The sequence below is a fragment of the Pleurodeles waltl genome, chromosome 6 (assembly GCF_031143425.1).
Source record: "Pleurodeles waltl isolate 20211129_DDA chromosome 6, aPleWal1.hap1.20221129, whole genome shotgun sequence".
NCBI classification, from domain to species: Eukaryota; Metazoa; Chordata; class Amphibia; order Caudata; family Salamandridae; genus Pleurodeles; species Pleurodeles waltl.
This window is the reverse complement of record NC_090445.1, coordinates 118825436-118851333: the sequence shown is the minus strand read 5'-3', so window position 1 is coordinate 118851333 and position 25898 is coordinate 118825436. Positions and strand designations below refer to the sequence as shown.

Genomic DNA, 25898 nt, shown 5'->3' with positions numbered 1-25898 from the left:
CCAGGTTCAGGTTTGGATTTGTGGTGACCGAAGTAAGAGTGCAGTCCTAGTGGGGACCAACTTTCATAATCAGTAGTCACTAATAGAATTGGAACATGATTGTAGAAGTGCATAGGTGCCCATTGAACCTCTTTCCACTATAAGCACATTGAAAAGAAATTGGAATTATTCTTAAAATGTTTCCTCAAGGCTGTTTTTGCATACATTGAGGGTTGTAACTTTTGGCTGATTTCTGGGCTGAATTTGGGCTTGAACTAGGTGAGCACTAGGCTTTGTACGGGTCTCAAAATCTAGCAACACGGCCGCAAGGTACACGTAGGGCACCCCTACGACTTAAGTCAGAAGCTGTCAGGCCAGGGTACTCTGCTAAGGGGAGCCCTCGAACGACAGGGGCTGCGGGAGCCTATTATGCCACAGACACCGACAGCAGTGCACGAATCGAGGCCATCTTGAAATGCAGCTCCAATATCGAAAGGACAACCATGGCAGGGGACGCGTGAACAAGGAACATTTAAAAGATTGACTTTAAGATTCGGTGCTAATTTAGTATAGGTAATTTCATGCCCAGAATCATTACCTTATTATTACCAGTAGTCCGTAATTAACGTGTAATATATGAGCATACTCTTAATTAGTAACTAATCTGCAATTCTGAATAGCTGTTCTTGAGTTGAATCCATACAGCACATTTGAGGACGAGCTGACTCGATGCGCTTTCCGTGGATAGCCCCGTGCTTGTTTAACCGCGGGATGATTTGGTCTTTCTTCTATGTCTATTCTCGCCGCTCTTGGCTCTGTGACTGTGTTTGTGTCTGGGAAACAAGATGGCGGCCTCCGTGGGAAGCAGGGCTTGCTGGTTACCCCTAGCCCTGCGGCTTTCCAGAGGAGTCGAGCAGGTGCGATTCTGGAGCAGTCTGGGCTGTTAGGAATTGTTACGAAGGAGTGGGTTTAAATCGAAGAGATAGAAGTTTCTGGGGAGAGGAGACGTTATGTGAATATGAAAAGGGAGTGGGTAACTTTGTAGCAAAAGAGGAGACTGACGGAGAAGATGTGACTTTGAGGTCGTAGGATGTAGATGTACGGGAAATTAACATGATAGCACTGGGCTCGGGCAAACCCTAGGAGAGACGCTGCAAAGCGAAATTGCCTGAGGCGTCATGTGGTGTGGGCAGAGAAGGGGCGAAGGAGGTACAGTGCTTGAGATGGAAAAATAGAAGTGCAGGTACTCTGTATCCTGCTTGATTCTGAGAAGTGCCGATACTGTTCAATGAAAAGTATTACGTTTTTCTTGAGGAGTGTAGGTACTCCCTTCTCAGAATGAGTGCAGGTACCGGACAGTGCGGGCCCATTTAAAGCATTAGAATTTGGGAAGATGATGATGAGGAGTGGTGGACCTTAATACCGTATCGTGTTCCTTGATATACTGACTCTTTAAGAACCTTGGTCCGGTACTTCATTTTCCCCATTTTGTTAACGTTTCGATTATATATGTATAGTAGTTCGATCCATTTAAGCATCGGATTAGTGGCATATTTTTCGTAATCTAAACTGTGGTGAACACCTAACCACTCAGGTGAAAGAAAATAGGGTAAAGTCTTTAGTCGTGCGCTCTCTTCGACATAAAAAAAAGAACTACCTACAATCTTCATTAGATCAATTTTATTTTCTACTTAACAATGCGATCAAAAAACAACACATAGCCGATGCTAATGGTAGAAGGCGTCACTATACTGATATTGATGACAGAAAATTAAATTCTCCCCGTGAGTAATCCTATGCTTTGTGATTGGATGTGTCTTGTTGTCATGTGGAACGGAACAAGCGAGTCTTGATTAACATAGTGCACTGTTCACTTTCTCAAAGGCATAAGAAAACGTTCAGTACTCGCTCATTGTTTCAATTTTGATATAAGTGGTGCTGAACCTATTCATGTAAACCAAAGACACCTTTAAACAGTCAGTATTATTAATGACTTGTTTGTCAAATAGACTTGTGCATATTTTATTTCAGCCATATCACGTGTAGTCTATCAATTTAAAAATCCTTCTGCATGAGTTCTTTTATTAAGAGTTTTCCCAAATGAAAAGTCTTCCAAATTTTCTAAATAGCTATCACATTTTAGTTACTGATACAACATCATCGCCCATAGAAGATCTTGTGATTGAAAAGCCTGTCAGGGCTTTACCTATTAGAGCTCCATTCCTCTAATGGAGTTTCCTACAATTTCAGAGTGTGTTCTCTCTTCCTGATTGAGTGTGGAAGAGTTTCATAATATGGGCAGGTCCAGTTTGAGTGGAGATTGCTGCATGTGAATCACCCTATATGTGGGGCTTGCAGACATGTATACCAAGCAACGGCCAATGGAAAGCCAACTTTCTAATTAAAAAGAAGGGTGTGAGGCACTCGTTCGTTCATTCATTCATTCATTCAAACATTTGTAAAGCGCGCTAGTCACCTGCTCACCACTGACACTTGCTTTTTTAGGCTGAGGCTGACTGAATCAATGTAAGATTATCCGTGAGCACTCCAAAGAGATTATTTCCAAGGTTAGAAGAGAAGTCTTCTTAGTATTATAGCCGGGCATCTTGAACTTGGTATTCTTGTTGATATTTAATTCTTCATATGAATAATGATTCATATAAATCAGACATCCAGTCCTTGATGTCCATGTTTTTTTCACTTTACTAGCCAACACGTGTTTTGTTACTGGACATATCTTTTCCAACCTACTTCCTCAGGGCTAGACGAGGTAACATTATATTTAGAATATTCAGATGTAATAAAATAATGGACCATCACCCAAAAGTGCTATATAGTAGAAGATACAAATGTATTAAAACGAGGAACTGTAAACAGGTTATACTTGTAAGAGTATCCATGTGTTATAGTATCAGATTTAGTCACCGAATATAACAAAGTGCCAGTTCTGTAATGTACTATGTGACTCACCAGAGCTAATGACACCTGTAAGCTGTGACTAGAATAGATGTGTTAGACCCAAGTAAAGAACAGAGCCCACCGTGTGTCCCACCTGTTCGAAAAAAGTGAAATCGTAATTGCTATTCTATGAAAATGATGACATTTTTTATGTTGAAAGACAATATCAAAACTACATCCTCCTCCTAAACAGAACCAAAGTACAAAATCCTAAAGTCACACTGTGATGCAAAGTGAAAAAGGACTCCCCAAATTAGAGTATTATGAAGGCGATCGCCATACGTTGTGTATTAATCATATTTCTAAAATGGACAACAGTGGGTTACTCGGCATATACAGTCTGAGTGAGTATTCACTCCACCAAATGAGTGTACTTCTGTAGGTAGCTCTGTGTGTGGCGCTGAAGTGTGGTGAGAACACAGAGGGCCCCATTATATACACAAGCACTACTGCTGGTGGGCTTGCCTCATGGTACGCCAGTTAACTGCTTCATCAGAACTCAGCTGGGTGTATGTATCACAGTGGGCGTGATGACAACAGGAGACTGCTTCGAAGTGGGGCCCCTTGTCCCTCTAGAAGACCTTATTGACAGATTTCAGCTACCCGAGGCCAATTTCTGTTATACGAGGCACTGGTGCGAACCTTTAGAGACCTGTGGGGAGCAGGGAGAGAAAATCCACTGCAGCATTTAGTATTCCATTCACTGTTTACACTAGGTACAGTGAGATGACAAGTGGCCTGGATATATAAAGCACTGACTGAAATGGGACAACTAACCTTAGACACACTCAAAGCCCGGCGGGAGAGATTATTGGCATACAAGATAGTAGGTGCCGACTGGGAAAACATGCTCGCCTATCCCCAGAAGGTGTCCCGCAACACAACATTAAAATATATCCAATTAAATTATCTACATATGACATACCTCTCCCCCACAGATTCCCGGTGATCTATGGGGGGGATGCTAATTGTTGCCCGAAATGCTAAACGGCAGATGCTGACTCCAAACATATGGTTTGGGATTGCCCCACAATCCAACCCTTCTGGGACACAATCTTAGAACGTTTGGAGGAGACGATTGGAAAGGCAGTGCCATGAACTTTGGAAGTGTGCCTGCTGGGGTGCTTGGTGAAGCATAAGGTGGGCACAAGGTTCATAGACCTGGCCAAGCACAAGATTGCAGTGGCTTGGAAGTCCCAGTCGGCAGCCTGGGTTGGAGATGTTTCTACCCAGGCTAGGGCAGAGGAAAGGCCCTCTGAAGGGAAGACTTGAAAGGCCTCAGGAAACAAGCATTGGTAGAGCTATGGTTGGAGGTAGTGAATAGCCTGGACACCCCAACTGAGCTACTGGTAAATAGTGAACCAACCACGACAGATGACGAGGATACTGGTGGTAAACCTACCTTAGAAGAGACTTAATTGAGCAACCAGACTGAACTAACAAAGGACAGAGATTGGGGACGAGTGACAGAAGTCTTACAGCTATGCCCCCCCCTTTTCCTTTATGTTCAAAGACACTGTACTCTGAAGAAACAGGAGAGGGCCCACCTCAATGTCCCCCCTTTATACCCCCACAGTCACAGTAACTAATGTCACAGACACAAACACAAAATAAGTGCACTCCTCCTGGCCATGTCATGATGTTAAGTATAATATTCCCAGGGTTGTATAGTTCAGTTTATAGTTTGTTTAAGAAAAGAAAAAAAATGTAAAGTTCTCCTTCCCCATAGCAGGTACTACCTCCCCAGGAGCTGCTGGGCAAGACGTATACGAACCTTTACAGAACAAAAGTGCAGCGAGCGGACGGAACCCTACAAATGACCAACCCCGCTCCGGGAATCTATTACTGTGCCCTCAATAACTAGGCATTAATTTGCCCAACACCCATTAGTGGCTATAAACGAGGATGGAATCCCTAGTGGGAGAAGATTAATGGGGCAAGGTCATAGTTGAATATGGCACCAAAGTGTTGTTACATGTTCAAAGATTGTTTCATAAATGTAAAATTAAGAGTCAACAACAAATTGAGAATGTATCGAAATGTGAAAGTGACAATAAAGCTATATTAAAAAAATAGAATCTGAGTGAGTTAGTATATTTGTTAGCAAAAAAGCTGATCTGTAATCATGCCACCATTAGCTCAAAACCACATTATTATAGCATAAATGCCATCATAAAAAGTCTAATAGTATGCATCTGAAGGCAACAGTCACTCAAAATCACATTCTGCACAAGATTAAATGCCATCATGAAAACCCAAATGAAAAAGTGCTTCCAAAGGCAATCTAGGTAAAGATTCTCTTAGCCAGATAAATGCATGTCACTAAGTCGATGATGTAATCAGAGAGAAAACACAAAAATCAAACAGACTCACCAACAAGAAAGTACTCAGCACTATTGGGTTTCAAATGTCCATGGATGGCATTGTGGATGGCCACCATGTTGGGTTGGTTCATATAAATAAATCAAAATAACCTCAGTTAAACTAACATTTTGTGAGATGAAGAAATATTTGGTTGGTGTTTGTGTACTTCAAAACAATGTGCAAGCTAAACAGATATACTTAGATTCTCATTTCATTTTCTTTTCAGTTCTTCTATATTTGTGTGGTTAGTGTGAGTTTTTGCATTTTTTTAATGAAGCACTATGATTAAGTGGGGTTTTGTGAATGCAGTTTGTTTAACAAACTCTGACAGGGAGAAAAGGTACAACTTATACAGAATGTTTTAGAGCTTGTACTGTCACCATGATGAGGGTGGTGCTTGAAGGAGGACAGCTAACCCATTATCATTCAGCAGGTAATGTGCATAGCTCTTATTCCATTCACATTACTGCTGTCTTCTAAATTTTAAACAGCTGCTTATGCTATCAGATTTGTAAAGTGGTAGTCGTAGTGCTTTTTGGTTTAAACGTTTGGCACCAGTGCATTTTTTTTTCTTCTAAATTCAAGTAGTGATGAATTACTTAAGTATTTGGTGGCATTGACAATGAAACTCCCCTCATATTGCAACTGTTGGTTGAACACTTTTTAGTGAGCTTTCAGGTGCTTTTTTATAAAATTCATTGTAAGCTATACATGGCAGTAGTAAGTTAAGGACAATATTTACCAGGAAATACTGTTAAGTAACTATTGTAGATAAAATAATGACTACATTTTAAATGACTCCGAAAAATTTGGATTCTGTTTTTTTGATTATGTATTTTAACGAGGGATTGGATGTGAATGGTGTTTTAATTCTCGCACAATATTAAGGCAGAATATTTTAATAAGCATTTTCAAAATTGCCAATTTCAAAATTGCCATGAAGTCTCGGAATGCAAAATTGATAACAATAAAACACATATGCTTACATCAGCTAAAATGTGACTGAGGATTGACAGGACAAATGCTCCCCTAGATATCTAGGTATCAATGTTAGTTATCAGTGCCCTGTTTCGTGCTCTTTATGATTCTGTAATGCCATAATACCAGTTAGCTGATATTTCCTGCACATATATCTTACTCTTCGAAACTGGTAATGTCACTTTGGCTTAACTTTGGAGGAAGCTCGTAGCTCATCACTCATACCAGGGATAGAATAAACGTGTGCTTGGCAGATCCCTCTAGACCACAGAGATCTGTTCTAGGTCTTTTGTATCTTTACACATGAAAGGCTTCAGCATACACACACGATCGCTGCATGCTCTGGGTACTAAATAACAATTCCATGTATACTTACAGTTGGGTAACATAGGGTAGGGTGCTGGTTCGAAAAACAATGCAGGAGGCTTTCCCGTCCCCAAAGTGGTGTTAAAATGTTGCTCAACGTTCATTCAACTAGAATCCACTGGAACCACAAGAACCATGATCATATGCCAACCCTTCCCCATTAGGAAATCCCAATTATCCGCCCCACAATGTGGCAGAGTGAATGCTAATTACAATAAAGGTTACTTTTCATATAACTCTGAATTTATACCATGTATACCCCTGTCGTTTATGAGAGAACTGTGCTTGATTCCATGGCTGCAGGTTCAGTGAGCCTTTTGTCCTTCCGAGGTTGATAATATGAACACCATTCTGGTGGGTAACAATAAAAAATCGTTTTCAAAGACATATCATATATTTAATATGCACTTTTATTTACTTAGTTTTCATTGTGTGATGCACTAGGGCTGGTATGGTGTGGTATATGACGGTTTAATAGATGTGACTACGTCTGGTCCAGTTCTCTTTACCTTTCAGATGATAGACTCATTCTTCACCTGCCCAGGCAGCCTGTCAGTAGTAATCCTAAAGTGTCAATAGCTATGTCAAGATTTTCTCATTTTTCAGTAACAGACCTAGTTCATTTCAGTCACCTATAAGCCCTTCTCAAACTAATGTATCAGGTGACTGATCATGCCCCTCCTACTGACCTGTGATCACCTGTTGCTCAGTCCTGCTAGTGGTTTTGCACTTGTGATAGGCTTTTCACCAAACCTACTCACCTTTAAGGAATTACCCTTAAGACTGACTTCAGATGATGGAAATGGGACTGAGTGCTCCCAAGCCTTACCAACATTTCAGTTGTGGTTTCGGAAAAAGCAGTCTTACAGGTAAAAGCAAGACAAGTACTGGCTCTGCAAGGATTACTAAAATGAGACCTATGTAGCAGCTCTGAGCACGTGAAAAGTAAACACAGACTGAAGAGTTAAAAGTTAATTTGCAGACAAATCGTGCTTAAAGTTCTAGGCCTGAAGAATTTCGTCAAAATTAAAGGGACATTGTAATTATCAAATCAATTTGCTCACCGCTTGCACGGAAAGAGGTCAAAACATTCAACCTTAATACACTTTTGTCATCAGGTAGAATCTAGGCCAGATATTCTGAGGCCTGTTAACCTGCAGCATGTGCTCTGAAGCCATCAGTTGGGGACATGTTAAGTTATGGTACAGCTTTCTCTTGCCCTCAATAAATAACAAAACCACTAGGTTTCACCGTTTGGGTCGTTTGAGATGGGTGATGAGGTTTGAGGGCTGTGGATGGTTGCAGGGGGATGGACACAAGGGAGAGAGCAACACTGTGCATGGGGTGCAGAAAGCACATGAGGGAGAGAGCAACACAGAGTACTGGGACAGGGGAGTTTGCAAGGGAAAGTTCATGCGGAAGAGAGCAACACACAGCACTGTGGGAGGATATTTGCAGACGAGAGAAGCACATGACTGAGCTGTTTGGATTCAGTTTTTTCTGATTATATATGTTGAAGAGGGATTGTATAAAACATAATATTAAGCAGCACATTAGGCAACACAACAGGTGGAGCATGCGAGGGAGAAAGCAACAGAGCACTATGTTGTTTTGCAGGTAGGGGAAGCACACAAGGGCAGGTGGTTTTCAGGGGAGAAACACCTGACAGCGAGAACAACATGAAGCATGGGGAGGATTGTAGGAGGAAAGCACATGAGTGACAGGGCAACACAGAGAGCAGTGGTATTTTGCAGGGGAGAAAGCAGCAGAGCTCTGGGGTGTTTTGCAGGTAAGCAAAGCACACCGGGTGGGTGGTTTTCAGGGAAGAAGCATGCGACGAAGAGAACAACATGGGAGCATGGGGAGGATTTCAGGCGATAAGCACATGAGGAAGAGAGCTAGAAAACACAAGCACTCTTATGGAGTGCTTAACCAAAAAGAAAAAAGGTGGATGGATGCAGTTCAGCGAAGCAAAAACATGATAAAGGATCAAATAAAGAAGCAAGCAAATAAGAGTGACAATAAAGCCAAGTAATGGTAAGTGACAGATGAGCTGTAAGCCCATGGCAAGTTCTTTGTAAGCCCACAATAGCCCCTTCACAACCAAACAGCTTGTGGCATCTGGTAGACGAGGCCTAAAGAAGAGAGTGTGATGCAGCTTATTGCTTGATTAATCAGTAGGAAGTAAGCTGAATGGGACCAGGCAAGACCTTGAATGCTGTTCAGCTTCTCTGGACCCAACATATATGAGGATAGCATATTAGACGTTGTTAAGTATTTCAATGTTAGTATTTGTTTCAGCTTTCCTCTTTTCTTCTTCATAGGTTGGAGAAACTTTGCTCAGTTCTTCCAAATTGGTGCAGCCTTTTTTTGTGGTCCCAGTGCGAACAAAGAAGAGATATTTTATTCCTCCATCGGTAGGCGTTAAGAACAGAACTGTGGACGAGCTTCAGTCCAAAGCGCGGCAAGCCGGCTTGGTGGTACCACAGGAAATAATAGAGCGTCCAATCAACGTGTCTTGTACAGGTTAGAAGACACTTTGGGTTTACCTTGCCTAATGCTAGGAATGTTCTTTGGTGTCCAATATGAATGCAAAAGCTTCTTGGATATCTTGTCACTGATGTCTTGCAGTATAATACCACTGTAGTGGATGGGCAAGTTTTAGAGCATATTAGGAAAGGCCCTCCTTGTGTATTTAATAATCTAATTTTAATAGTATTAGTTCGCTCATATGTTTAGCCCCTCTCTAGAATTAATTCCATGACAAATGATTGAGGAGTTATGCACAAATGCTCTGTGACAGGTGGAAAAATAACTTGAATTTAAATAGAAGTCAAGTCCACATTTACTTGACCTGGGTTCAGGGAATTTTCAGTGTGGATCGATCTCTTCTGGTTAGTGGTGTAACATAAGCCCTCACATTCCCTGCAGTGCAGGGGACGCCGAGCTCCAGAGGGCCCCCTCAGCAAAAGTGGCAGGTGGTCAGTCAGATGGTGGGGGCCCTCCATGTTCTTTGCAGGGGCAGCCCCTCAAGTTTTGTTATGCCACTGCCACTGGTAACTATGTTTTGGTGTTTATCTGGCACCCTCTCTCTCAAAATGTAGCTGTTTTATGTTGATTGCAGAATTCTGTGGGTTTTCCACAAACTCGTGGGAGTCTGCAATGTGTGGCACTGTAAATGTGAGTGGGCTGCAAATCATAAGTAATTGGCTTTGCAGCCCATCTCCATGATACTCCCCGCCTTATCGTCTTTTTTTATTTATTTATTTATAAATAAGGCTAAGCCTGTGCTCCATTTTTATTTTCACTTTTAATGCTGGAGTGGACCCGGTTGCTGTGGGCCAACTGTTTTTTGTACCAGTAGTACCCATATTCAAATCCAACTGCCATAACATCCACCACTCCCACTTTAATTTTTTGACTGTCTTTCCTTTGTATTTTTATTTCTTTTCTATTGTCTGCCTGCAGCTGCTGCAGTACATATCCCCAGGGGGTGAGGTGGATGGTAAAATGCCTGGCCAGGCTATGTCAGAAATATGATGTCCCCACACTCATAATGTGACATTGTTGTGGGAAACGTAAGATTTTTTTAAAAAAAGACTACTCTCGGCAAGGCAAACACAGCTTTTTACTGTCATGGCAGGTAGAGTACCTATCTCCATACAGGCAAACAGCTGGTCTCAGTTTGCTGCTTCACAGGCAGCCACTTATATAGATAGCAACATGAGCAATGGTTATTGCAAAAGGTCAAATGATAAGTTATTAGTAGTTATATGTTTGTTACAAAAATGTCACATCACCGGTGTCCCTTAACCTTTAACCTATTTCTTACGCATTCTTTATTGCAGTCATGATAATGCTTAACAGTCTAGCTATTCATTACTCTTGAATGCATGTGTTTTTTTTCCACTATGCTCCCAAGACCTTTTGTCAGATTCTGTATACCCTTGGCTAATTCAGTCTCCAGCTTCCATGATTCAATCATGTTTTTAATGTACTGGAACAACAGAATAAGTGCCTGTGTGCTAAGCCCTAAATTCCTTCCAGCTTGCAAACAAAGGTTTTTCTTTAACTAAGACCTTGCTGGTCACACCTTCTATTTTCAAGTGAACTCTTCATTTCTCTGGCATCACCACGTGTTTTTGGCCTATACTGCTCTTTCATCACATATGATTTTATATTGTTTTCTACCAATGCCTGATGTGTAATTTCTTCTCATTTCATTTCCTCTCCATCATTCCCCCCTCCCCACTGTAACTGATATTTCAACTACTGGGTCTGAATCTTGGTTTGCACTTGGCACTAGGTGATATATATTGCCCTAAGCATCTACTACTAATGTTGGTGTCGTAACTGGAAACATTCCTCCCACCTTTGCACTGATCCTTCTACAACATGCTAAAATTAATTGAATACCAAAACATATCAATAACAGGGCCACAAGAGCTGGCAACAAGGCTCCCAACAGCCCAGACATCCAGGATGGTATTAAAGAAAACCACCCACTAAGCCAATTATTTGGGGCACCTCCTTCATCTACCATTTTCTTCTGTAGATTATGCAAAGCTTGTATGGCCTCTGACAAACTTCCACTGTCCCATCATTTGCTGGGACATAAGTACAACAAGGAGTCCCAATCTTTGCACATAGCCCTCATTCCATGGCCATGATAAGCTCAAGTACATAACGGTGCTGCATTATCTTCATTCTCATAGCACACAGCTCTTCCTTTATGCTACTAAATGCTTCTTTCGTAGTATTTATAGACTTCATAATTTCCCATTGAGTTATCTGTAGCCAACGAGCAGTTCTCTTTGCCTGAACAAATGGCAGAATACTTACAAAGAACAGCTGAGCATCATTAAGCAACCAGTACTCTTAGGGAACATCTTTCCAAGTGGTAGTGCTATAGGGCTCTGCAGTTCTGCTCCTTGGGTGATGATGTAACAAAGTTGTTGGACGGCTCACGGGGTGTTCATGAAGCATTGATAAAGTAAGTCCAGGAATTACCAAAACAGGGACGTGCAAAGTGACCATGGTACATAGGCCGTTCCAGTTCAGCGGTTAGTGAGCGTAGATTAGTTCTTCACACTGCCAATAATAGTCCATGAGACTGAAAGTGCACCCCTGCATGTCAACGTTATCTGTAGTGATACTACAGTTGATATTCATGCCTACATTAATGGTGCTGTTTCCTCTAAAACATAAAGAAACTGACATTAATGTACTGACTGTCTGAGGACTTACTGTATTATCTAACCAAGTTTAACACTCAACATTGTTGCCAAATACTCACACACTTTCCTACTGCATCCTGACTAATATTAGTTCTGTTCCATTAAAACATGACCTTATGGGAAAATTCAGTATCAGGATGCCAATGATTATGGGCATAAACTGATCCAGTAAATCTAAATAATGGCCTACGAACACAATCCAGGGGGGGGGGTAAAGATTTACTTAACAACTACTACACTCAGTAGGCGGGCTTGTTGCCCCTAAAAAAAACCTAAACCCAAGACTGTTTGAATTCACTCTGCAGTGTTAGGATAACTTGTTTTCTTCATTGGTGTTATTTCATCCTTAATGTCCTGTCTGTCTTTTAGGATGTATAAAATGCCTGTTGAAGAGTCTTATTTTGTGGCATTAACTAGAAACTGTACTACCCTAACATGCATTGGCTGCATTCTAGCCTTAATCCTACACAGGTAGAGATGTAAAAGACCTAGAGCTGTTCTTTGGGGAGGGGGGGTACTTCCTTATTTGAATATAACCTATCTGATCCTGTGACATGAGGAATTAAAGAGCCAACTAAACATGATTCATTAGTACTTTCTGAACCACTATCCGATATGCTGATACCACATGTTATCTAATAATCTGGTATGAATACTATGGGCCTCATTATCATATGTAGAGAATTCTCTTTGCTGGTGAATGATGTAACTAGAAGAGCTAGAATACATATTACTATAAAAGAGCTATAGTAGAAGTGATAGTAGTAAAAGTCAAAAAAAGGACAGAGAAACAAAAACACACAACTTTAGTTTTGCTGGTGCGAACAATTGTCCAAACACAGACAATTGTCCAAAGGCAGAGGTTGAGAGGGTATTTTTACGGTCAGAATCTTCTTCCCCTCTCTTGTTTCATTTAAACCACTGGTGTTTTATTGCGTGATGCAGGGTTCAATTGAATGTCCGATAAATGAATTCAAGTCTTCCTGCCATCTACCTTGAGGAGAGTGGGAGGAGTCATAGTCACAGTGAAAGGTCCATCGAACCTTGGCGCTCTCTATTTCCGGACAAAATATCTGACACAAACTGTATCTCCCATATGCACAACTGGGAGGTCAACCCCCGCGGCGGCGCGCTTCTCCTTTGCCTTCGTTACTTGTTTAAAAATGAACTTTGTGACTTTGGTTGATTCGCTGAGATAGACATGCATTTCATCATTCAAGATTTCAGCTGTACTGTCTCCCTGTACCTTACTTCTGATGGCAGGTAGTTGCGTATTCATAGGTCTCTGACACTATCTCATGAGGTGTGAGGTGATGATCAGAACTAGGTGTGTTCCTAAGGGAGAAGAGTGCCAATGGTAAGCAATACAACCACTTCTTATGCAACGTGGCGCATATCTTCCTGATCTTATTCTTCAGCAGGCCATTAAGGTGCTGAATTATGCCATTTCTCTGGAGATGATTAACAGAAGTTAGTTTGTTTTATCCCTAGCATTGTTGTGATATGTGTGAAGATTGCATTAACAAAGTATGTATCGTTGTCACATCCTATCCCTTCTGGAGTTCCATAGAAGGAAATCACCTCATGAATCAGAAAAAGTGTCAGCTGACTTTGCATCACAATGGACGCATGGTCCTGCTTCATTCCTCAGAGAAAAAGGACAGACTATAACTGTGAGATACAGGTAGTTGTTGCACCTTTCTAACATGTCCAAAAACATGTCCACAAATTCAAGATAGAGAGCTTTAAAAGGACCTTGTGCTTACGAACTGGTAGAATTTATCACCTTCAATGTAGAATTTCGAGAGAATTGTTGGCAAATAGTACAATTATGAAAGTACATGGTAAGCATATCTTGTTGCATTTACATAGACAAATGATCTCTTGAGATGGGAGCTGGTAAATGCAACTGATCAAGAGCTATCTTAAGTAAAGCCTGATACATCACTGGTTTACCTGTAGATATTTGCCTATAAACTAAGTCATCCCCTGTCTGGGAGCGTTCTTCAGTCTCCCATAACTGTTTCTCATGTGGTGGAGCAGCTTCCTGCAACTTTAGAAATATAACCTCACTGTTTCAGCATAATGAGGTGTGATATTATCAGTGGTGGTGTCAGATTCAGACTCAGATGAACTGAGTTTTTGTTGCAGAACCCCCCCACTTTTGCCTGGTATTTGATGCAACCTTGACTGAAGTGCACTAGGTCCCTGCCAACCACGTCCCCAGTACCAATGTTTTTCCCCCCTAAACTGTACAGTTGTTTCTCCAATTTAGCACCCTCTGTAAGTCCCTAATAAATGGCAACCTAGATAGCTAGGGCCTGAGGTACTAAAGAGGGTCCCTAAGTGCTGCAGCATGAATTGCACCACCCTAAGGGACCCCTCAACAAGCACATGACATGCTGCCATTGCAAGCTGTGTGTCTTGGTGCAGACAAAAGTGTAAACACGACATGGCACACAGCCTGTGTGCCATTCCCCTTACACTGCATGCAATATATGTAAGTCACCCCTCTAGCAGGCCTAACAGCCCTAAATCAGGGTGCATTATATTACATGTGCGAGCATATCTGCACGAGCCCCTGCTATGCCTTTGTCAATTCTTATACATAGTAAGTGACCACAAAAGCCATTAAATGCATGTGCTGGACACTGGTCAATATGAGTTCCCCAGCTACATGATGGCTTCTCTGAAGATAGGGATGGCTGGTATCAAACATCTAGTATTGGTGAACCCACACTGATTTCAGTGTTGGATTTACCAATACATGCACCCAGAGGGCACCTGAGAGGGTCCCCCTGAAACCCTACCAGCCTCTGGTGTACTCATTGACCAGTTTCTGCCAGCCTGCCACCCGAGACATTGTTCTGGACCCCTAGGATGAGAGCCCTCTGCTCTCAGGAGGCCCAGACAAAAGCCTGTCTGGGAAAAGAGTGAAACACCCCCATCCCACAGGATGACCTGCTGATTAGCCTTCCTAAGGTGGCAAGCCTCAAAGGGCTCCCGCCTTTGAAATGCAGATCTGTCTCCCCTCACAGGAGAGGAAGCCACATCCCTTGTCCAGAGCCTATTTGGCATCTGGACAGGTGGGAAAAATAGCTAGTCAGGCAGGCGTGCCCATCCCCAGGCTAGTGCCACCCCTAACGTTGGGCTACTGTGAGGTGAACACGACTTTACAGAAGTAGCCATCTTTGTGATGGCATACTCAAGAATTCTAGGACCGGATTATGCCCACTTCCCACAGGAAGTGGTCATATAGGGTGTATAGTGACCCCAAGGGTCAGTAGCCTATTAGCTACTACCATACACACCCCTAATACTCCTAAATTCAGTATTTAGGGGCGCCCCTGGCACCGGAGAAGCAGGTCCTGGTGACCTAAGCAGACCCAGGACACTGAAGAGTTGTGAAAGCAGAAGAAGAGAAAAGCAGCAGCTGACCTGGTACCAACCTGCCAGCATTCCTCAATGACATCTGCACCAAAGGCGACTCATCCTACAGCTGTGACTCCAGAGCACTGCCTGCCTTCGAAAAAGACTCAAGACCTCCTGTGAAGAGTGGACCTGTTCTCCAACAAACTCCAAAAGAAGGGACTCTGGAGCCTCTGCAACCACCAAAACCCTGCACCTGAAGTCACCAATGCACCTGCTGTCTCTGACCCAAGTTGAAGTGGACCACCGGTGCAAACAAGGTTCCCCAGCCCTCCAGTGTCCCAATCCATCGTGGTTTCACCCCTCACAGACTCCCCAAAGACACATGCAGCCTCTGCACGAAGTCCCTCTCTACCGCTCCTGTCAGGAAAAACCTGACACCTAAGGACACCTCTGCACCCGTCGTCTCTCAGCCGTGAAAAAGGATCAAAGGTGCCCACCTGTGCCTGAGCACTGTAAGGCCTGAGCCCCACTGTTGGTTCAGCCTGACTGGCCTCCTGGCCAGAGGATGCAGACGCTTTTCGCAGTGACCGATCTCCACAGGAACACATTCACTACCTGACGCTGTTTTGCACTCTGCACCTGGCTGCCCCCATGCCTCTAAGGGCGTACTGTGGGTGCTGCCTTGGACCTTGGCCACTACTCACCTTAACCCCAGGAGATTGGTCTTGTAAGTCGCTGGTTTGCAGAACTTGTTTTTCTTCCCATAAGATAACATTTCATAACTCAGAAGTTGCAGTGTGTCCACTTTTTAAAGTGAAAATAATTCTTATTTAAAAACATACCTGAATGATTTTTCTCTGATGCCTAATGTATGTAAAGATACTTGCTATTTTTATAAACTGGTGTGGATCTCCTTCTTGAGTCGAGTCTCATTTATTGACTGTTGTGTGTATTTGTAGATGTCTTCCACTCCTCTGCTTTAAGCCTAAGGCTGCTTGGCCACACTACCCCTAACTAGGGCATTTTGGGATTGCGTAGCAAGTCCTGTTCACTCATTGGGGAACCCCTGGACCCTTTACATGGTATTCACATACCACATAAAGGGCCAACTTCCTACAGCGAGGCAGACTGGGCCACCAAAACTCGGACATGTTGTGGACCTGATGATACAGACGAGGATGTGCGCCTAGCTACATCTTTAGCCGCCCAATCTGGTAGTGCATTTCCTTGTGACACAACATACTGTTCATTGTATGTGCTGCACACTTCACAACTGCCACGGCCTGTGGTAATGCAAGTGCCTCTATTAAAGTCACCAAAAGATTCCTATGCATAGCATGACTTCCTTAGGACTTGAGGAAACCTCCTGCTCCATCACATTATGCTAGAAGTACAATAGTAATTACATAAGTTGAATCTGAATATCTTGTGATGACTTTCCTGGTCTTTGTTTAAGAGCTGCTATCGGCTCTGCTGCTTGTTCAGAATAATGTGCTGGTAGTGTTAACAGCTTTTCTATGTGGAGTGTGTCGAAAGTATCATGCCGTCGTGCTCCGACTAATGCTGCACCTGTGTGTCTCATTCCTGTATCCTAATCAATAGTAGAGAAACCATCACCAAAATAGAGAATGCTACTTGGATTAGAATCCTCTGTTGCTTGACAAGATTCATTAGGGATATACTTTGCACAGAATGCGCATCATCCTCAGAGTCTAATATAGGTGAGCAAAGAATGTTGCAGGGTTCAATATATTACCCTCCACATCTTCAAAAATTGTAGTGACAGTATCACCCCATATCCTGATACTCTCTGTGTAGAGTAGTCTTAGCCTTCTGAATGATGGCAAATACTGCATGTTCTACATAGTGTGTCAAAAGTGCTCCAATAACAATGGGGGTGCTCTTCTGCACTGCAGAGGCTGCAGTGGCGAGAACTTCCCCACAAGGATAATGTCCTCTCATCGCTGAATCTAACTGTTCACTAAAATATGTAATGGGTTTGTATCCTAAAATATATTTCTGTGTAAGGGCAGCTGTTATCACTTGACCAATGCAATGACAAAAAAGATAAAACTCATTGGTATAGTCAGGAGTCCCCAAAACTGGGGCATTTGTTATCTCAGTCTTCAGTTTTATGAAAGTCTCCCTCATTGCTGGTGTCCTTGTTATCTTATCATTTTTGTCTTTTTCCTGTTTAGTAGAAGCCAGCAAAGGCACTATTAAAGTGCTGTAATCAAAAACCCATTGTCTGACTTTGTTGCCAAGAAACTACTGCATTCCTTTAACATTTTCTGGCTGGGTCATTTGACATATAGATGTTGCTCTTTCAGGAGTTACTCGTTGACAAGAAGCTGATAGTAATTGTCCTAAGTATTGGACCTCCTCCTGAGAATACTGAACTTTGTCTTATTGTACCTTGTATCCTCTCTGTGCGAGAGTAACCAAAAGAGCTATTGCATCTTTTCTCTACTATTGTTCTTTCGGACTGCAAACTAATATGCTATCAACATACTGCAACAAGGTACTGTCACACTGGAAGTTTGACAGATCAATTTTCACCACTCTGTTGAAAATGCTAAGGGACTTGCAATATCCTTGAGGTGAACGAGAGTACTAATACTGAGTTCCGTGATAGAAAAACGCTGGCAAATATTGGCTATTTGGATGAAGAGAGATGCTAAAAAAAAAAAAACTTTCTTGAGATCTTTAAACAATAAATATTTACCATCCTGAGGAATATTTGTCAAAATGATGGAAGAGTCTGAAACATTTAGAAATTCTGGTACTACTACATAATTCAAGGGGCACAGGTCTTGAACCATACACCAAGTGTTAGCCATAGATTTCTTAACCAGATAAATAGAAGTATTATAAGGAGACACTCCAGGGTAATTTACTCCTTGCTCTATCGACGACCGTATAGTAGGGCGATGCTCTCATCTGCTTCTTTAGAAAGAGGTTACTATCTCACCCTAGGTAGTATAGCACTTTCGTTCAGTGTAATTCTAAATGGAGTAGCATTAAGAATAAGATCTACATCATGGTACTTGGGAAAGATCTACATCCCTGACAGATTCTAAAGCTCTACCTGGTGTGGGCATCCTTACTTCCAATACTGTTCTCAACGGTAAATCATCATGAAGCACTACAACTGTTTTCTTAGGATCCTCATCAAACAGTTGATCATTCAGTATTTCCGTAACCACTTTTCCTGGCTCAATGAATATAACACATGCCCACAAGACATGGTAATGATCACTAGTTATCAGAGTGCCATAGGCTGGTGATATCTCTAGGGCTTCTACTTATAATATCAACTCATTGTCAGGTATCTAAGAATCTTGCCTTTGTTGCCAGAAAATAAATTATTTAGGTAACTGGACCTGTCTTCCCAATAACTCTGGTTTTTCTGCTGTTATTGTATACACTGCTGTAATGAATGCTTCTTTATTGGCAGGTCGAGGTCTGATTTAATCTCCAGTAGAAGAATCTACTGTTACAACCATGATCCTAGAGGATGGAACACCAAGGATGGAACAAATCATAGTTCCATAAGGCTCAAAATGAATAGTCGTATTTAATTTGGCCATGAAATATTTCCCCAATAAATTAGCTGGTGCAGCTGGAGAGAACAGTAAGCAGCCATCAATGTACCTCCGCCTATATCCATATCCACTGGTTTAGTAAATGGAGCCCTCATTACTGCCCCAGAGAATCCTTGTGTGCCCATTGATCTATTAGAAATTGGAAAGTATTTCTCTCTAGTACAAGATTGGGTTGACGTACATATTTCATTTGCAGGTTTGACTGTGACTGTACTACTGTATTTCCTGGCTGATTGTAAACACCTATCCTTCCATTTTCTTCATCCCATCTTAGTCCTGCAGTCTCTGATGAAATGTCCATATCTGTGACAGTAATGGCATGCTTGATCCATCTTTTGGAGAGCTATCCTGCCTCTTCATGTTCCTCCTCATTGTCATGTGCGACTTCCTTGTGCACTTACATCATCCTGCTGTTGTGGGTACTGTTGTTGGGTGGTTCCTGGGGCTGATCTCACATACACTGCAGTCATCTGAGTGGTGGCTGCTACTACAGCCCCTTCCACTGCTCCTTTCTTTGCCAACCTTTGCTGCAGTAACTTGGCTGCTGTTTTCTCTGTCACCTCATGCTTGGTTGTCTCTTTCTCCTGCTTCTTTTTACAAAAATGGATTATATGTACCTTTCTCTTTGTCCAGGACTTGGCTTCCAATAACACTATATTATCAAGGTTGTCTTGTACATCAGAGCTTAACCCCTTTTTTACTACATTGTAGAACATAACATTTCCCCCTGTTGCTTCCCAACCCTGACCTACTTCTTGAGTCCACTTTTATTTCATCCCGCTGAGGAACTGAGCAGGATCCTCATTTGGCTGCAGTGATTGAGCCATGAGGTTACCGAATATCTGTCCTGTAAGGAGACATTTTCCTCAACTGGTCCCAAACTGCTGTCAGAACTAAATTGAATGGGTAACCAACATACCTGGTCTCAGTGAGGGTAACATTTCTCACTCCAGCTTTCTGAAAAAGAGTATCTGTCTCATTTCCTATAAGAGAGCTATGTAAACTCATTAGGTCACCTACTGCCAAGGTGATAGCTGCAGTTTGCTTTTCAAAGGACCCAATCAGTTTCCATGCTTTCTCTGTAAGTGGTGGTAACAACTTTTTAAGATTGTCCTTGTCCATTTGTGACTAAGGAACATAATGAGATGCCCCAGGTGCCTTATGTATGGGGGCATCTGATACACAGGAGTGACAGAATATTTTTGCCACACATGCAAACATTTCTGCATGTAGGGATAATCTCAGTCTGGATCTCCCTCACCATAAAGAATAAAATTTTCAGCGTTTGCCATGTCACCTGGATCAGAGGACCGTTCTTGTGGTCTTGAACTCATCTGTGGGGCTAAACCTTCAGTCCATCCTGCTAAATTATCCACATAAGGTACAAGATTATACCAACTATTTTCTCCTTCAGCAGCTATCTCACTAGGGGTGAGATCAGTGCTACAAAAAAACTGATTGAACACTCATCTGCCGCATTGGTTTATCACGTAGTGTCAGTCCTTCCATAGCTTCACTAGATCCCATCCTGGGGTCTGGCTGGCCATGCATTCCCTGAAACCGTTCAAGCTCAGTCGCTCAGGGTTTCCTAGCTCTAGAGAATATGTCCTTCTCTTGTTCTCTAGTGTCAGTGCGATTAGGCAATCCCATTGCTTCCTTTGTATGGTCAAGATCAATAAGGGGCCTTTCTTGAGTAAAACTTGTAGCCTCTGGAGCAAAGCACCTATTCCCTGGAGATCTAAGTATTTCACCCATATTATCTACATGTCTTTGTATTGTCTGTATTCTATTTGCCGTTCTCCCAAAATGTCCGTGAATCTGCCCTGAAAATTATCATAATATCCTTCTCTTCTTGTTTTGCGCGCGACTCTTCGAACCCTCACTTGGTGATAAACATTCCTGAGTGCTTTCTGACAAAACTATTACATTTCCCTTCTCCTTCTGCCAGTGTGGTAAACTATCTTAAGTCCTCCTAAAATTGTCATCTCTTTCTTGGGGTACTGGCCATCGCACCATAATAACATCCCTGTCTACAAAGTCATTTCATCTAGCACCATCTGCATATCTTCGTTGTGGGGTAGACATCCATTCCATAACTACCCTTCATGTTACATCCCTCTTCCTTAATAATTGCAGTGTTGCTGAGGAAACAATGCGCTGGTTATCAGTGTCTCCTGGACCCTGCTGTTCACCTCTGCCCTCCTGGGAAGAAGCTGGATCTAAATGCAGTGTAACCTACACTTCCAGTTATCATGAAAACTGAGAGTCACCCACTCCCTCTTATTGTCTTGGAGTACCTGCGTGACTTGGCTTTGGCATCTATGGGGCAACATTGGGGGATTGCTTTGGGGCTTGTGAAGGTGTCTCAACTTCAGGATTCTCTCATCCACTGAGGCTTCCTGTAGCTGTGTCAGTGGATAAATACCAGGCACCTTAAGGGAAGTACTCATTGAGTCATAGGGAGGTGGGGGAGCAGATGGCGTAATAGGGGCATCAACATTTGAGGACTCCTTAGACTTCTCACAAAAACTCAACAAAAGGCTAGGGTGGCTTCGCACTTCTGCAATTTAGCTCCTACATATTTACTCTTAAGGTGTGTAAGAATGTGCTCTGATATTTTGTCATCAAATGTCCCTTCCTTTGGCCAGGGATATGTATGCTTCTGAGTAGCCTTAAACCACTCCTGACAATATTTCTGTAATTTTTTTATGATCACTGGGAAAGATCTTCTTCATGTGTTCTAAAGGGAGTTCCACAATCACCCTTTATTTCTAACAACTTTTACAGTTTAACCTTTATCTGTCTACTCAATATTTCTTCTTTAAAATGTTCACACTAGTCCTTACAAACAAGAAAACCGTCAATTTGTTTTTTCAGTCGTGTTAATAACACAATGCAATATGAAACATCACTTTGTGACCACATTTCTATTTACGTGCATATACACCTATTCCTCATCATCATTTTAATAATACTAACACTTCAGCTTCTTCTAAATGTTAATCAAAATTGTGTTGACTCTAAATGGTAAATACTGTCAGCAGCAACTGGCCACTTCCCTCCGCGCTCAAGAGAGAATAACTCTCAAACAATGTGTCTCACAGACCATGCAGTGACTTCTGAGCATTGGGGCCAGAACAGTAATTCAAATGTTTAGATTGTAATTGGAGGGAACGTTTAACGACATGGGTCTTTCAGTCATCCCTCTGTCAGTGGTCACCAAACTTTTTAATACCACGCCCCCCCCAGTTGAAAAATACAAATCATTGCCCCCCACTCAGAAATTTTCACAATTATTTTATAAAGCTTGCAATGTTTAAATATGTCTAGACGTATTTAACCATTGCAGTTAAGTACTGTTACCTTTTTAAAAAAATGCAATAACATGTTTCTGCTTAAAACAAAGCCCTGTTATCTGTATAATGCCTATTTTGGCCAGAGCCTGCCCCCCCACCCCTGGGATAACTTGAGGCCCCCATAGGGGGGCCCGCCCTCCAGTTTGAAGACCCCTGCTCTATATCAAAACATTGGAATATATATTGGAAACCCAGCTTTGAATTGCCCACATTGACCACTTCCAATTTTTCTATTGGGATAAACACTCTACTGACTACGCAGAGCCTTAACTTAATATTGTGCAACACGTACACAATCTTGCATGCAATAGCTTTATATCTTTATATTTGCATTAGATCTGTGCTTACCATTGCCAGAGTGCAAAGTCATACAATATACACAAAACATCGGACGAAGTCTGCATTGTCCTCACCTTAAAAGACTGCATTTGCTGGGTCTTACCCACCACTGTGAATAGGCAGAACTTTAGAGAACACGGTGTCTGCTTACTCACCAAAGATGTGCAGTGATGTATGCATTGGGGGTAGGAATTATTCCAGTGGCAGCAGTTGGTTGAGGGCAAAAAAGAGACTCCTATGCTGGCTCACCAAAAGTTGCGGGGAAACGTAAGATAAAAAAAAAGACAAGACCGCTCTTGGCAAGGCAAACACAGCTATTTACTGTCACGGCAGGGAGAGTAGCTATCTCCACACAGGTAAACAGCTGGTCTCAGTTTGCTGCTTTACAGGCAGCAACCTATACAGCAACATGAACAGTGCTTATTACAAAAGGCCATAGAATAAGTTACTTAGCAGTTGCATGTTAGTTACAGGAACGTCACGTCACCAGTGTCCCTAAACCTTTAACCTACTTATTACATAATCTTTATGCAGTTCTAAAAATGCTTAACAAACTTACTATTTACTCTTGATTGCATGTGTATTTGCATGCATATTTTATCGCTCAGCTCCCAAGACCTCTTATCAGATTATTTGTACCCCTGGTTAAATCAATCTCCTGCTCCCATTCTTCAATAATATTGTTAATTTACTGGGACAACAGAATATGTGCCTGTCTGCTAAAACCATAAATTCCTTCAAGCTTGCAAACATAGATTTTCCTAAGACCTTGCTGGTCATGCATTCTATTTTCAATTGAACTCGGTTAAGTCTCTGGCATCGGCATGAAGTTTAGGCCTACACTGCTTTTTCACCACATATGATTTTACGTCATTTTCTATTGATGTCTGATGTACCTTAATTTCTTCACATATCATTTCCTCTCTAACAACATGCAGAACTTTTAAAACAACAGTAGATCACCTTTTAATGTACTTTTATGAATTGGTTAACTGAATTTACATCAAAAGTTAAGTACAGTTGCTAAAATACTAACTATTTACAGCCACTTGCATTTAATTACTGCATCTTTGTTAAAGCAATATGTAAAATACTCTCATATAGTAGCAATGTTTTTGGTGTTCTTAAACAGAACTCAAGAGAGCATTATAACTGTGTAGCCGATTTACTTAATTTCCTTGTGTTAAAAGAGAAAGTGCCTGTTTGCAAGTGAAAACACTGTTTGTCAGTAAATGTTTCCTCAAGTGCTGTTTTTGTGCTTTGTAAATAAGGCCATAGAAATGATGGAGTCTTTATTTTGTAGTTACAGAAACCCAAGTCTCTCAAATCATTTAGGTATTTAGTTCACATACTCTTGATGACCCAAATAGGTAAATACATCAATCTAGCCCTCCTGTATCCTGTTCATCATTTGGCATCCTGCCCTAGAAGCAGTAGTTCATATGTAGACCAAGCAATATCTAAAATGTTGCTGTCCACGGAAAGTGACTTATTTGTCTCTTTCATTGAATGCCAAAAGGGTGTACCTAACTCGGTACACACAACATCCTTAAAATATATCAGTTTAAACCAGAGACTTAATGTGCGCTAGCTCCAAGTGGAGTGACTGCAAAGGAATAGATTATCTAGCTGCTAGCAATGTTCGTTGGATTTTGGTTTCTGTTTCAGAGATTTCAGTGTCTGTGCTTGAATTACACTTACAGCTACATAGTAGGTTAATTGAGGCAGTGTGAGTGAAAAGTCCTATCAATTCTCTGTACTGCCACATTGGTCCACAGGATCATTGGATTTACCAAGTTGAACACTTTATTATGCATCAGTGTAATAAGTGGCACATTGTATTAATAGTGTGCTTAGTATGTCGAGCTTGCAATCTTATAACAATTGATGGAAGTTGCTATACCTTGCTGCAAAATGGTTTGCTGTTTTGCTAAATTAGCTGTAAGGCTATATTTACATTGGACATTTCTGTCCTTGTTTCTATGTCGAGCCTCTGTCTGCTGGAAAAATACCTGTTGTGGGCTTAACAAGACCTTACATTGGGCTTAAACTTTGTTTACTGATTAAAATTGGTTGGCTTCATTTTTACTCTCAATTCCATGCTTTTCATTCAATGGTGTGCACTGTCCATCTTGTGTTTGCCCCTGTCCTGGAACATAGGCCATTTATCATCCTCCGGCTCATGTCCTTCCGCTGCTGACTTTTAGTTACCTACGGAGCTAAAAAAAAAATTCTTTTTTCATTAAGCACTCCTTGAGAGTGTTTGTGTTGTTCAACTCTCTACCTCTCCTTTTTCTACTACCTCAAACATCCACCTGCTTTGTGTTTCCCTCTGCGTTGCTCTTTCCCTTGTGTGTTTTCCCTGCTCCTAAACACCCATGCGCTCCATGCCTGCTCTCTCATGTACTAGCCCCTGTCTCCCTCGAGCTCTGTGTTGCTCTCATGTGATTGGCCCCACAAACCCACATGGCTCTCCTCTTCCCAAACCCCACCCCACACTCTCCATATTGTCCCTCCTCTTGTTTCCTTCTTTCTCCCTGCCAAACATCCCCTGTGCTATATGTGGTGTTCTAGTAGGCATTGTATGGTGCATTTCCCTATCGATACCCTATAACTTGTGGCCGTTTCAGAATGAGGTATAGTGAGGCTTGCCTGAACCATCTCTCACCGCATGAACTTTGCTGTGGGTGCTGCACTCCTCCCAACAGTGCTGTTTTTCTGGCTTTGCTTTTTGGCTGTCTGCTTATTCTCTTTCTTCAAAGCTGGACCCCGGGCATGCTAACCCTCATAACCAAAAACACATGGTTATAGGTTGACTGTCAGGAGCCACAGTTTACTGCTTTAATACCCACGACCTACCGTCTCACAGTCAGCAGTTTTTTTCATTTTTTACTTTGTTTAAAATTAATTTGCCGTGCTTTTGTTCATCTTAACCACAAGGTTTAATGGTGAGTGCCTATTATTTCATCACAAGTGCATTGGGCGTCTCAACCATGCACTTGGAATTACGGTTGTCGTACAAGTTAATAATGTTTTCTTTTGAAGGGTGCACGCTACTTATGGTACAATTTTTTGGGTGTTACCACAACAGACATCCGCATCGTAGTTTGATTTTTGATGCCCGGCTGCCATTTTCCTCCAGACTAGAACACCATTGGCAAGTAAGGCTTGGATGAAATTCACTGATAGTGCCTGTTAGGAGTACCCATGATCACCTAAATTAGTCTGCTTATTGTAGAATGGATGCTGTGAAGCTAAACAAATTTGTTTGGGAAAGCTGGCTCTGTACCACCTGCTGTGTATTTTTTCTTTAACATTCTCTGTATTGGCTATTATGGAATGCA

At 41.9% G+C, this 25898-nt stretch overlaps 1 protein-coding gene across 1 annotated transcript in view; it reads left to right on the top strand.

Moving 5' to 3' along the window:
* Window positions 1-800: 800 nt before the first annotated feature.
* The window catches only part of MRPL45 (mitochondrial ribosomal protein L45), a 40672-nt gene continuing 15574 nt past the window's right edge, over window positions 801-25898 (top strand). Inside the window, exons 1-2 of the mRNA XM_069237499.1 lie at window positions 801-896; window positions 8970-9171. Of these exons, the coding sequence (XP_069093600.1) occupies window positions 825-896; window positions 8970-9171 (274 nt within the window). The 5' untranslated portion in view covers window positions 801-824. The remainder of the gene's footprint in view (window positions 897-8969; window positions 9172-25898) is intronic.